This window comes from Musa acuminata, chromosome BXJ1-4 (genome assembly GCF_036884655.1).
Source record: "Musa acuminata AAA Group cultivar baxijiao chromosome BXJ1-4, Cavendish_Baxijiao_AAA, whole genome shotgun sequence".
Lineage (NCBI taxonomy): Eukaryota > Viridiplantae > Streptophyta > Magnoliopsida > Zingiberales > Musaceae > Musa > Musa acuminata.
The window spans coordinates 33,890,277-33,904,815 of record NC_088330.1 but is presented as its reverse complement, the minus strand read 5'-3'; the positions used below and the strand labels follow the sequence as shown (position 1 = coordinate 33,904,815).

The following is a 14,539-nucleotide window of genomic DNA, read 5'->3' as shown; positions in this document are numbered from 1 at the left end:
TCTCTCACTCTCTCTGAACCACAAGCTAAAGCTCTCTGGCTATGGAATCCAAGGTCCACAGTCATAAAGTGTAGGGATCATCCATCATAAGGCATAATGTCTGTCTAGGACAATGGCACTCACCCCTTCCCTCACAGAACCAAGAGATATGACCTCTCTCTTTAATATGATAAGACCCACACAACATAGGAATCTTGACTAGAAGCTTTAACCTTGAAAAAAACCTAACAACAGAGAAAGAGGAAAAAGAAATGGTTCACACAGTAAACATCTAGAGCCTGTGGTGGTGTTATCCTTGGCTCACTTGGCATTCCAACAACACAAGTGATTATTCTATTGTTGCTAATCCGATCATACTTGTTCACCTATGATTGAGAGCCTACCAAAGGAATATTTCATGGTTTTCCTACTGAGTTTGTTTGAGTCAGCCCTTACGATTATTCCATGGATGTGGTGGTCTGGGGGAAACCCTAACCCACCATCATCATCATCTTGTGGGTGGGAAAAGCTTGAGGGTGGGGGTCCACCACTGGATGCTGCAAGCACAAAGGTGTTCCCATTATTCTTGGCATCAAGCCCTATAATTTTGTCTCCTTAAGCTTCTGAAAGTGTTCCCCCCTTAATCATGGCCGCTCACAGCAGGGTCAATGGCCTCAGAAAGTGCTGCTTTCCTTGTGTTTTCACTCAGTTTTCTTTTGCAGAAAGAGAGCCGGTGAAAAGAGGGGCAGTGTGTTGCTGGTTGTGGATGACACCAGAGCAAAAAAGAAGATAACCCCATGTGAGTTCACTGTGGACTGAAATGCTGCATCAACTGTGTCCTTTGTTTACTTGATGTTCTTTTCCACTTGGCTCCTGCTGATCAAAAACCTAGTGTTCTGTCCCTCAACGAGCCTACTGTTTGTTGCCTGCAGTGAGTGACTGTTTAGATGTTGTATCTATCTAGTTGTGCAGCTACTTGTTTGTTCTCTTGGAAGAGTTTGGTTCTTTCATTCTTTTCTCCATGGAAAAAGTATCAAGTAGGCCTGCAAGTATTTCAATAGCCAATTTGCAAGAACTCAACTGCAGGACAAACATAAACTACAAATAATAGTGGTCATCAACAAGAGCAAACAAGATATATATCATCCCATGCACCTATTACAATACTAAGGATTCATATTTCTTTGGAAGTACAACAATGAAGATTTTAAGCTCATTTTGCTCTCCCAAGCAGTTATATTGCAGTAAGATATGGTTTTCATAATTTCGGGCAGAGAACATCAGCTTACTGAAGTTGTATACCATAAAATAAGAGCATCACTCTACACTCACACTGGGGCTGCTTAGAAAAATTGTTTTCCCCACTGTAGTCAAAGTGAATAATAATATAGCATATATTAGGAGGTGGAAGAGCTTCTTTTGCATGTAAACCACCAATATCATCCAAAACAAAAAAATTGATTTCCTTTGTTCTTTTGACCCCAATATGGCTTGTCTTTTCTTTATGTTAGCTGATGAGGGCGCGAAAGAGACAATCTATAGTTACTGTAGTGGCATCGATGAAACCAGAGAATCGAGTTTAGGACATGCATTCCTCTACTGGAGGAATGCTGAAGGTGTGTATAGAAGACTAGGTTTGATTGGTTAAGCTAACCTCATGCAAAACCATGCATACGTAGCACTTGTCATTGCATCGAGTGTCTTATCCGAGCATGCCTAAGGCTCAATTAGCTACTGTCTTATGTTTGGCATGGAAACCCAGAAAGTATACGTTCCTTTGGGATCTCAAAGATGGCTCTTTTAGTACACAAGAGAACTGTATCTTCTACGAACCAGAAGAATGGAGTTAAACAGCATGCATCTCTTTGTCGATCAAAAAAACACCAAACTCAGTGCTTAATTGCAAATGAACAGTCTTTTCTGAGTTTTTTATCTGATACTGCAAGTCGCACTGCCGTAGAGATTACGAAATGCCCAACGCAGCCTTCCATCTTTCATGGATGTCACCTTCAAAGAGTAGAAGAGATGCTAAGATCGGACTGCAGTGTGTGAATGGAAGCAACTGCTAAGGTTTTGGGACTGTGATATTGCGTGCAAGTTGGGCAGCCGGCACACAAGCTTGTGCAGTGGATTATAAGCAGATGGTAGGTTTAAGTGGCTCGGGACCATCCTACATTGGTGCACCCAATACCAACATATGTTGATCTACTAAGAGCTATTACATCAAACAATGTTTCTACATTTTGCTTCCGCATTTATCTCAAAGTCATCATGTATCGAGTGAAGAAAAATCCAGAGCCAAGATCCTACAAGACTATGTTCCAAACATACTCGATAAGACTTATTCGATACCTAAGTTAGTCTTTTGATCAAATGATTGTATCATATGTATGAGAATATATTGAAATAAATAAAGGGTTGAAATGTTCTTATAGCATGATATATATGAGATTATTATTTTTGAGGTTGTGGTTAAATATTAAGAGTCATTGTGCACCGTTCCGAATGATAAATGACCACATATGATAAGTGCGATCATATAGCGTCGAATCTGAAACATGTGAAATAATGATTACTAAATTAGCTTTCTATTTGTGTGACATGATTGACTTCGTAAAGTCGAATTGACCTCCTAATATATGACCATTAGACCGTTTAAGTAAATTGAACCGACCTGAGCCGAAAATACCCAGGACGAGTTTAAAGGGCAGCCACGTGTCTGTCCGGATGCCGGATGACGTCACCGGCGACGATGCCCACATTACTCTCGGCGCCGGGCTGCGAGTGTCAGACGGGCGGGGACAGACATTTGTCGGTAGTAGACGGTTCACTTTCCGGTCCGGTTCGACCGTTCCCATGGCGTTCGGCCTCGCCGGAAGTGGCAGACAGAGAACGACATGCCCATCATGTGCATTTAGGGCGATGATGGTGATGATGATGATGATGATGATATGATGCGACGGATGCGTAAGCATAAAGCCAATAAAAGCGTAAAGAGTGGCCTGACGCTTCCGTATCTCTCTCTCCGCCCCCACACCCCACCCCACCCCGCCCCCCTCTCCGCCTTTCGGTGCCTTCGTCTCTCTTGGTACACACGCACACACGGACATCTCTGCACCGGCCTCTGGCTTTCGGTACCGCTCTCTGTTACCACTGTTTCAGTTCTCTCTCCTGTTCTTGGCGCGTCGCTTACAGCAAGTCGAGGGGCTTATGACACTTAACGATATCGAACGATACGATCTGCTTGTGGCGCGACCTTCAATGTTTTTAGGAGCCATTGTCTTGATTGGTATGACGGGCTTATCCCATCGTCATCTCTCCATCTGATGGGTTGTGGCGTGAAAATTAAAGCACCTTCGTTGGGAGTACCATGGACTTATCATTGGGTCGGAATCCTGTTAGATGTCCAACCCGGCCCACTAAGATTACGCACTACCAAATGCAGGTTGCAAATTTATAGTTAATTATGTGAATTTTTTTTCTTAATATGTAGGATTAAATTGGATTAGCGAATATTGATGAAAATATTACGTGGATGGATGTGATGGAGGGATCCGACCGTCTGATGTGGTGAAATCGTGTTCCCTGTCTCAAGCTTTAAGCTTCAACCCCCAAAATGTAACAACTTTGCCCGGAGTTGCTCGCTCTGCCTCTCTCTCGCATTCTCTGAAGCTTTCTTCCGTCGGTTCCGTCGCTTGTCAGGAATTCTGCAAGAAGAATCCGACCCTTCTCTTTATAAACTCGAATATAATGTCCGGAGGGTGAGAGATCGGAGAAGAGGGCAAAGAGGCGGCGCCGTGGATGGCGAAGCTATACGTGCAGTTAGTGCCGCCGGCGGATCTGAACAAGAACACGGAGTGGTTCATGTACCCGGGGGTTTGGACCACCTACATCCTCATCCTCTTCTTCTCCTGGATTCTCGTCCTCTCCGTCTTCAGCTGCACCCCGGGGACGGCATGGACCGTCGTTAATCTTGTCCACTTCGCCGTACTCTTTATCTTTATCTTTGTAACTTGATCTTGTGAATAATTGACTTCATTCAAGAGCTTCCTTAGCTCTAAAGCATGGCATATACCTGATAATGCTGCTATATATTCCACTTCACATGTAGATAATGCCACAATGTATTGCTTCTTCGAATACCAAGTGAAAATAGTGTCGCCCTTATAAAATACAAAGCTAATTCGATCTTTTAGAGCTCCACCCCAATCACTATCGGAATAGCCAACAAGTCAAAAATCATTAGAAAATGAATATAGTAGACCATGAGTTATGGTACCTTTGATGTGGCGTAAAATTCTTTTAGCGACCTTCATGTGTGTTGACTTTGGTTCTTCTATAAATCAGTTTACTAATCCGGTTCCATATCGAATATCTGATCTCATGCAAGTTAGATATCTCAAGCTTCATACTAGGCTTTTGAAATAGGTTCGATCAATTATATCACCATCATCTTGTCTTGAAAGTTTGATGCCACATTCAACTGGTGTGCCAATTGGTTTACAATTTTCCATCTTGAATATTTTGAGAACCTCCTTGGCATATCCTTCTTGTGAAATGAAGATACATTCTTTACTTCGCTTCACTTTGTTACCAAGGAAATAAAACATGAGCCCAATGTCGATCATTACAAATTCTTGGACCATTGTTTGCTTGAATTCTTCAAACATAAGTTGTTTCCTATAAAGACAAGATCATCTACATACACGCAATGAAGTAAGATATCTTCTTTTTTGTTCATATTCTTATAAAGAGAACTTTTATAAGGACATTGTTCATAACCATTTTGCTTGAAGTAGTCATCAATTCTAACATTTCAGACTCTAGGTGCTTGCTTTAACCCATACAAAGCTTTCTTCAACTTAAAAACTTTCTTTTTATACCCATTTTTAATATAACCTAATGGTTGTTCTACGCATGGTATGCAGTACCGAATGGTACCGTCCGATATGGGTGGTACGTACCGGTCCGACGGCGTACCGGTACGTGGACTGCCCGGTACCGCTACAATGCTACAGTATTACACTGTAGCATTGTTACAGTGCTACAGTACTATACTGTAGCAGTGCTACAGTGCTACAGTATGAAGAAAATATATAAAATTATTCGGTACACCAGGATGTACTGCTCGGTACATCGGTACCATACCGTACCGAGCCAATCTTGAAACACCGATACGGTACGGTATTGTATACCTTGGTTCTACGTATACTTCTTCTTTAAGAAAACTATTCAAAAATACAAATTTAACGCCCATTTGATAAATTAACTAATTATTTTATGCGACAACGGATATAATCAATCTAATAGTTTCCACTCAGATAATAGGGGAAAATACATCATCATAGTCCATGCCAAATTTTTGCTTGTAATACTTTACCACCAATCTAGCTTTGTACTTCTCAACTTGGCTTTATGCATTTTTTTTTATTTTGTAAACCCACTTCATACCAAGAGGATTTTATCCTTGATGTAATGATGCTGGCTCCCAAGTTTTGTTTCTCATAATGGAGTTGATCTCTTCATCCATAACATCTTTTCACCTTTTATCTTTCATGACATTTTTATATTGAAGTGGTTCACTATTTGCAAAGAGACAAACAAGATACAATTCATTTGTTACTTCGTATAAATCTCTTACACTTCTTGTCCTTTGAGGTACTGGGCTATCTTCTAGAACTGATTGTATAGAAGAAGAAGATGTTAGCGATGATGGTAGTGTAGATGGCAAAGCAATTTCAAACTTTGTTTGCTTTTGTTCGTCTTTATGCAACTCTTCAATGTTTTTTTTCCCAATTCCATACACCTTCATTGAACTTTGCATCCTTGCTTATAACAATCTTTGAATTATTAGGATTAAATAATTTGTAAGCCTTGGATTTAGCGTTATACCCAATGAAGATGAGTTTGGAGCTCTTGTCGTCCAACTTGGTTCTTCTTTGATCAGGTACATGTGCATAACTAATGCACCCAAATACCTTGAAATGTGAGACGCTTGGTTTTCTTCCGGTCTATGCATCTTGTGGAGTCTTGTTCTTCAAGTTCGATGTAGGGCACCAATTTAGGATATAGACAACACAAGCCACCACTTCAGTCTAAAATTCTTTGGGCTTTTTTTGGTCTTGATCATGCTTCTTACCATGTTGAGAATCGTCTGATTCTTTATCTTTACCACACCATTTTGTTGTGGAGAATATGTTGTTGTGAGCTTATGTCGAATACCATGTTCATCACAAAAATCTTCAAATGCTTTGGAGGTGAATTCACCATCTCGATCAGAGCAGATGGTTTTAATGTAGAAGTCACTTTCATTCTCCACAAAAGTTTTCAAGTCTTCAAATGCTTTGGAGGTGAATTCACCATCTCGATCAAACCACGATAAAGTTGAACTTTTCATGTATTGATCCAAGTACTTTTTCGGCAACACGTACATTTTCTAGATTCTCACAATTTCTTCTTAGTTGATTGACTATAGTAAGAACTCTCGTAAAATAATCCGAAATAGTCTCAGACTCATTTATTTGCAATGTTTCAAATTCAGCTCTAAATGATTGAAGTCAAATTTTTCTCACCTTCTCAACTCATTTGAAAGAGTTTTGAAGAATCTCCCAAGCATCTTTGAAGGTGTTGGCGGTCGCAACTTTCTCCAAGCTGCCTTCATCCAACCCTTGGTAGACGAGGAAGAGCACCTTCTTGTTTTTCTTCTTTTTGTCCTTCAAGGAATCTCATTGGCTCGCCATAAGAATGACATCATCTTGAGGCTCCTCTTAGCCTCTCTCTACCACTTCCCATATATCTTATGATCCAAGCAAGATTTTCATCTATATGCTCCAGTTTTCGTAGTTGTTTTTTGTAAGGCGAGGCACTTGAAGTTGCATGTTATTAGTTATTTGGACTTGGCTCTGATACCACTTTGATGGGGAAAAGAAAAGATGAGATAGTAAGAGTTAGAGAGGAAGAATTGAGGGATGAAACAAGATGCAAACTAAATTTTTTATTTCTTGTAGATAAGTCTTTACACTTTTCTTTTCTCTCTTTTTCTCATGACAAAACTCATCTATTTATAGGACCATAGATGAGAGTTGCAAAACTCAATTGTTAAGACTATATTCATATACTTTTATTGTATGTAACCTATCTAATTTACCAGTGGTTTATTATTTTGATAACCTCCTTCTTCGTGGTGATATTAATCATGGTGTAACCTTTCCATTCTCATTAAATTATAGAAGTTACAATTGTTTTCACCTATGTACTCATGAGAGATGTTTCAATCCTCTCTTTTAATTAAGTTTAATTCTCTTAACAACCTTGTTGGCATTTGACGAACTTGGTTTGATGGTCAAGATTTTGAGTGATCATTGGGAGGCTAAGGACTTTTTAACGGATCTGCTCTTGTATAATTGTGACTAGAAACTGGTGTTTTGGAAAGAGTAAAAGTTACGAATACCGAATTAAGCAGTCCTCGCAATACATAAATTGCACTTTTTCTTGGTTTCCTTTTTTGGATTTAAAAAGGTTGGGGTATTAAAAAGAAGTCGTACATTGTGGAGACAGGATTCACTTGAGATCCTGCCTTTATTATGATTACTGCAATGGGAGCCTAAGGATGAGAATTAGAAGCTCAAAAGAAGAGCTTATGCATGACAACATTAGCTTCGATTTTTCACTTGTTGTTGTTGAGGGTGGGGGCCTTGAAAGTGTCATCTTTGACTTGTTTTTAAAATAATAAAAAGGAAAAATCTTCTTAATTAAGCCGAGAAGTATTTAGCTTTCTAACTAAATGGAGGAGTCTGACAGGGTATAAGCAGAGTCTTTAGCTTTAATTAAGCTGCTTATGCATGATAAAGTTGAAATATTTTGTTCCTTGCAAATATAATGCAGGTGAATGCAACAATGATTTTTGGGATCACTTTCACTTAGTATTCATACTTTCTGAAACAATATTGTAATATTGTGATTCTACTTCAGTTCTTAAGCTTAAGGACTTCAATTTGAATTGGGATGTGTGTTTCTTCTTTTTCTTTTTTTTTTGTTCATTTTCGGGGGTTGCCATTTTTCTGATGTAGTTATTATGTGACTGGCACATTTATCAGAAGGATGTATTGTAAGATTTTTTTTTTTTTTCGTTCATTGTCAGATGTTAATAAATTGTTTATGCTATTCACTGACTTGATGAATTGATGTTTTTCTGTTTCCATAACCGAGTTACGATGCAATGTAGAGTTGGACCAGTTATAGACCTCGATGCTGTCCATTCAATTTGACACTATTTCTGCTTTTATTGTTATAAAATCAATAAGTAAGAATACTGTTTCCATTGTGTTCAGTTTTTAAAGACATATTAGGTGGTTGTAACTTGTTTGGTTGTTTGGAAGATCAGATGCTCATGAGTTTCGCAAGGACCATTGGATGGTCATGAGGTTAAAATAGCTGCTAGTTGTTCTGCTACCAGGAGACTTTGAGAAATAGAACCACATTTAAGAAACCAAAGAGAAAAACAGTCCTAATTTACTAAAAATGTTGTGTCCAGTCTTTGATTATTTACTTCTTGGAAAAAAATGAAAAATGGAAAATGGAAGCAATGTCTAAGAAGAATTAATTGGTGTAGATCTTTTGGTGTAAAAACTTGCCTACAGAGTTTTAGTGCTGAATAAGAAATCATCATTAAGTGAAAATTTTTGATTCCCCTTTCGATGAATTCTGTATCTTCAGATCACAGAGAAGTCCTTGGTTGTATATCAAATTGTTTTGAGCCTACTGTCCAAGTTCCGTTCATTTATTATAGGAGCCCTGTGCTTACAGTTAGTGTCATATTTATATAATTCTTTTCTCTTCTTGTCCGATTACTTTGTAACTTGTAAGTTGGACTTGTCTAATGTCTTGATATCTAGGATAAAATAATTTGTAGGACTCTGTAATTCTAAGACTTCTAATCTTTGATTTCTGAGGCCTAATGTAACCACAAGTTGCATCAAAAATATATGGCATCTATATGTAACTCAAAAATGGTGTTTCTGAGGTTCTAAAATATTTTATCGAGGAATGGAAGTTGCAAAAACATTTTATAGTGTTATAATAAATTGTCAACATTCAGTCAGAAGGGTGTTCATTTACTTTTCATTATATTATGCTATTGGAAAACTATTCTATATTAAGTTTGTGGCTCATGAAATATTGGGTCAGGTTTTGGGATGTTAGCTTCTGTTGTCACCTTGTTCACAGAATTGGAAAAAGTGCATTATTCTGTTTTTCAAGATACTGTGTCATTGTCATCTTGTATTTTGGTTCATTAAAATTTCTATATGCATTTGTTGTTATGGATTTCGTGCTGGTTCGTACCTTGACTTCAGGATCCAGTTATAGTTTTTTTGTATTTTCATAAAGCTAGAACACAATATGGTGTTGGTTCATAAGGCCTTAAAAACTCCGCACTATGCGAAAATCTGAGGGTATCGATATGTGATTACGAATGTGGTTACTGTAAGATTGAGCTGCAACTTAGTTTAATAGTTGAGAATATTTTAGTGTTTGTCTCTATGATCAAGTAGTTATGTACCAAGAATTTCAGCTAATTGGCTTTCAAGTATTTTTATACTGCTAAGTTGGTGACTAGTAGAAACAGGACTTTATTGAATTTTCTCTTGGAGTTTCACCCAGCGGTGTGTTCAATTCATCTGCAGAAACTGCAGATTTCGTTGAGAAATGCAACACAAAGTATCACTTACATTACAGTTCAATGGATGTATTGTTCGTTCTCTGTTTCAGTACAATATCTAGCCAGCTGATTGCATTTCAATCTTTTGAATCCTTTATGTTCTCTGATGATTTGGGTTTTCCAGATAACCTACCACTTTTTCCATTGGAAGAAGGGAACACCCTTTTCTGATGATCAAGGAATCTACAATAGCTTGACATGGTGGGAGCAGATGGACAATGGCAAACAACTTACACGTAATCGGAAGTTCTTTGACCGTTGTCCCTGTGGTTCTGTAAGTATTCTTTTGTCAATCTTGCCCTCATTTGATATTCAATTTGTGAAATGAATGATCACTAGCAAATTATGTTGTACAGCTGACTCATATAGGACTTACAGATACTAGGTAGTCAAGTTAGACGCAGCATTCTTTCATTAGTGAACCAAGCATGTTATAAAATATGTGCTTTCTTGGCCTCTTTAAGCACATGTATCATAGAAAGGCAACAGAGGAGTTGGTCTGCAATAGTCAAGTATTTGTTTGTTATACGATAGAGAAGTAGGTAATTGCCAGACAGATCCTTGCTACAAAAGTTAAAACTTTTTTAGCATTATTAAGCATTAAAGTTGGATAGGGATGATTGTTGGTTGATTTTAGATTGATAGTTATAAATCTTATCATACATATGCTTTTACAAACTTAAGTATGACATCGATGTGATGAATTTGCTTTGAAAGGTTAGAATCATGGACGTTACTCTAGGATTAAGAGTTAAATAGTTACAAGTTATTACTTCATAATGAACTATAAATATAAAAAATCTTAGGAAGAGAAACAAAATACTTAAGCACGCCTACTAAGTTACCTTTGAGCTTCAGGATCTTCAAAATGAATGGCTTTGTTTCTAGTCAAGATAAAAGTGCAACAAGCTGTAATGTCTCAAATATTTGGGTTCATCTACATCAATTTATTAACTCTACTAAGGTCCGTTTAGAGCAATATCACCGGTTGGATTAAGAGCCATGAAATATATTTTTATGTTTACAGGAATACTTTCTACAGGTGTCCTTTTGGAAAAGGACATGGTTTAAATATTTGGGTTCATCTGCATCCAGTGCACCTATGGATCTAACAAAACTTGTGAATCACATGGTGTGAAAAACAATGAGCTCGAGTAAATATTTTCATAAAGATGTAGCTTGCATTGAGAGATTCCAAGTGTTGGCATATATCTCTGATTAAGAACTGGAATAATGAGGAATTGTTTGCATGATAAGATATTTTTTGGTTCTGTATCTTCATCTGGCACAATTAAAGACGCTTGCCGCAGAGCTAGATTACTTGATATATATCTTGGATTCTTCTGATTTTGCCCATCTTGTTGACCTGGTTTGATTACTTCAAGTAGGAGTATATTGTGTGCCTATAGCTCACATCAAGGAATTTTTTGTGGCTGAGCTTTACGAGTCATCTCAAACCATCATCATTTATATCGAAATGTAAAAAATGATAAATAAAATAAATACTTTTCTACTCATTTCTCTGTTTCCTGCCTAAATAGATGGTCGTTATCTTAAGGTTTGATCGCATACATCGATTAAGAAATTTTGCATCTGAACAATTGTGTGGGCCGTTGCTTTTTGACCAGCTGATTTTAATCGAGTGGTTTGCCAATTTCTTCTTCCAGGTCCTTCATAGCTTCGCACATGTCTGATTACCGACATCCAGTGCTTTTCCTGAACACGATTGCAGTGATCGTTCTGGTCATTGCCAAATTGCCCAACATGCACAAAGTACGAATCGTTGGGATCAATGCAGGTTACTGAGTGGCTATTGATGGATTACAGATTCCTTTTGTGGTGGTACTACAAGGGTCCTGGTGATACTGATCAGCCCATGAGCCACCAAGTTGATGCTTATAATGTCTTTGTACAGAAGCAACTCTTAAGTCGATGCTTATACTGTCTTTGTACAGAAGTAACCCGAGTTAAAACGATGTCATGATGCTTAGGATGAATGAGAAGTTTGTTGTTCCCGCGAGCAGAATGGATTGGCTTTCAAGTTTTGCTATAAGAATAAGCTTTTATCGTGTCGTTTGAAATTATAGATCTTTTTAAAGGATTTAATCTGTTGCTTTTCGCTGCAGGAAAAGTCTTTTTGATATTGGATTTGGCTTTGCTGGTGATGTCAAAGCATTGTTATGGTGACGATATCAGACAAACCGGGACAATATAATGTATGCTTTGAGTTACTTCATGCTTTGCCTCTTCATTCATTCCAAGAAAAATCAAGATCTTTTAATCTTGGGCAGGTTCAACATACCGTGGCTCCTTTGCGACTCAGGAAATCAAGATTCCAACTATACAACACAATGGTAAGACCTCGTTCTTAAATTTTTAGATATAATCAAAATCTTTGTCAATATCCAAACGTGGGACTTACTGTGTACTGTCACCACCCAAGCAGAGAAGAACAAGGAGAGGTCGGCTACACTTGTAGTCATTACCTTTTGCATTGGGTAATCAGGACAACGGAGGTACATGCAATAATGTTTAGGCTCAGTTTCGGTTGCCTAATAAGACAAGGAAAGCACGTGAAAGATGCACAGTACGTGAAGAGGTAGTGGTACAAGGAATAGATGCACAAAATAAATAGCTCAGCTCATCATTTGGCACTGTGTTCTTCTTGCATTCTCAAAGATGTATTTACATCGAGAAATGCATGGGAAGGAGAGATTGGCTGCTATTTGTTAGGTGAAGACAGAGAGGGATATGAGAAAAGTGCATGAATCCTTGGGTGAGGAAAAAACTTTTCCCCCCTGTGCTGCTGCCTTCCTGCGGCTACTATGTGCAGAGGGTTCTACCTCTTTTCTTGTTTTGTTTCCTCTGTGAAGTGGAAGGGTTAAAAGGAAGTGAGGCGAAGAGGGAGATGTACTTTTTATGGTGGTAATAATCCAAGTGGTTGCACTGCCCACTTGCAGATGTGCTTGCACAGTTATGGAGCCATGCAAATGAGAACTCCTTTGGATGTGTGTGTGTGTGTGTTGTCATACCTCTGTTCTCATGGCTGGAAGATCTCAGACCCATTGCAGAAGAAAGCAACATCAAAAGATTCAAAGATAGAAGAGGAAATTAAAGCATGAAGTTACTTTTTCTTTTTTGGTTTTGTCGTAATCCATACACAATCTTTTTCTTCACAGGTTCGCGCTCGAGTCCTCCAAATGGTGCAGCAGTTTCCCGCAAGAACACTCCTCCAACCCTTGCAAGCTCCCATGGCCACTACTGCTCCCTCCCCCGACACTTGCATTGAATCCAACCAACGTTAGATTCAGCGTTGGCGGTCCGAGATCCTGCAATCCAGGGCCACAAGGGTACTCCATCGTCACGGTCGGGGTGAATGGCGCAATCAGTCCTCCTGCAGGTATCCCGCTCCTGAGCAGCTCCGTTATGGAGTCAGCAACGACGGCGGTGCATGTGTTCCTGCCATCACTGCTGTTGCTGTTTCCGTCTCTGGATCTGCCGCTTTCTGAGCTGCGGAACTTGTGCTGCTCAGGGGGGCTGTGGTGAGGAAAGGCCAGGTTGAGGTCATGTCCCTCGTAGAGCTTTGGGGCTCCGGGGGTGGAGGAGAGGGATACAGGAGGAGAGACGAGGCCTGCAGGCGTCAACTTCTTTAAAGTAGAGACGGTCGTTGATGAGGTGGAGGAGGAGGAGAATGGCTTCTTGTTCTTGTTCTTTCTCGAGCCGCCACCGACAGGGACGTTCCTGAGTGATCCACCATGCGTCCAGTACCTCCGGCAATCTCCGCAGAAGTACCTGGGCTGGGTGAGGCTGTAGTTGTTGTAGTAGCAGAACTTGGTGTTGGTGGAGTTGCACCTGGGGCAGTCGAGAGCCTTCTCCTTGTGTAGCCTCACCTTCCTCTCCACCGCCTGCTGCGGCCTGGTGGCGGTGCAGATGCTGTTGCCTGCCATGGTACCGACGGTGGTGGTATAAACCAAGCCGCCCTCCGCGGCCTTCAGCAGTCCTACGTCGTCCTCAAGACCACCAATAAAGCCGCATCCCTACACTTGGAAATAGAAGAGGAATCTTTGAATCTTTGAAGGAACCTTTGAATCTTTGAAGGAACCTTATGCCAAGGAGAGAGAGATCAATGAAAGACAAAGCTCCAGCGCAGCATGAGAGAGAGAGAGAGAGAGAGAGAAGAGAAACAAAAGACACACACCAGCTTAATGAAACCCACGAAGCAAAAATATGGAGGCAAGACTTATGTTAGCGCTTGGGGTCATTTACCTGAGTCCATTGCACTCTATCCATGCAGCTCGCAGATGTAAAGATGGAGAAGAAGTGGAGGAAAAAGCAGCAGCAGCTATTCTCAGAGACGGGCTGCCAAGGATAATCGTCAAAGATGACAATCTCGTGTTTGATTATTTTTCTGCAATGCACAGATATATATATCATTGCATTACTTGCATTAAAACCAAAATTTGGGTAAGTATTTGCCCACTTTCTGTACTTATAGCCATCTCTTTGTGCAGATATATATATATATATATATATATATATATATATATATATATATATATATATATATATATATATATATATATATATATATATATATATAGAGAGAGAGAGAGAGAGAGAGAGAGAGAGAGAGAGAGAGAGAGAGAGAGAGAGAGAGTGAATCAACTAGTTAACTACACTTTCGGTGATGTGTGTAAGATGCAGGTGACAGGTAGCAATCATGGTGTTGGAGATTGCTAGGTCAGAGATATGCATCATCTCCTTTTTAATCCTTTTTTATTTTTATGCATAGACAAGTTGAAGTAGGTGGTTGGTGTCAGTTCTTCTCAAATTGAAGGAGAT

The 14,539-nt window shown here is 39.3% G+C and overlaps 1 protein-coding gene and 1 pseudogene across 1 annotated transcript; one reads left to right on the top strand and one right to left on the bottom strand.

Moving 5' to 3' along the window:
• Positions 1 to 3,582: 3,582 nt before the first annotated feature.
• Positions 3,583 to 13,014, top strand: LOC135655990 (uncharacterized; annotated as a pseudogene).
• On the bottom strand, positions 12,842 to 14,131 carry LOC103976013 (dof zinc finger protein 1-like). Its single transcript, XM_018831218.2, has 2 exons — positions 13,964 to 14,131; positions 12,842 to 13,734 (listed from the first exon to the last, which is right to left on the bottom strand). Exons 1-2 carry the CDS (start codon positions 14,129 to 14,131, stop codon positions 12,871 to 12,873), a joined length of 1,032 nt encoding a protein of 343 aa, XP_018686763.2. The 3' UTR covers positions 12,842 to 12,870.
• Between the last annotated feature and the right edge of the window lie 408 nt (positions 14,132 to 14,539).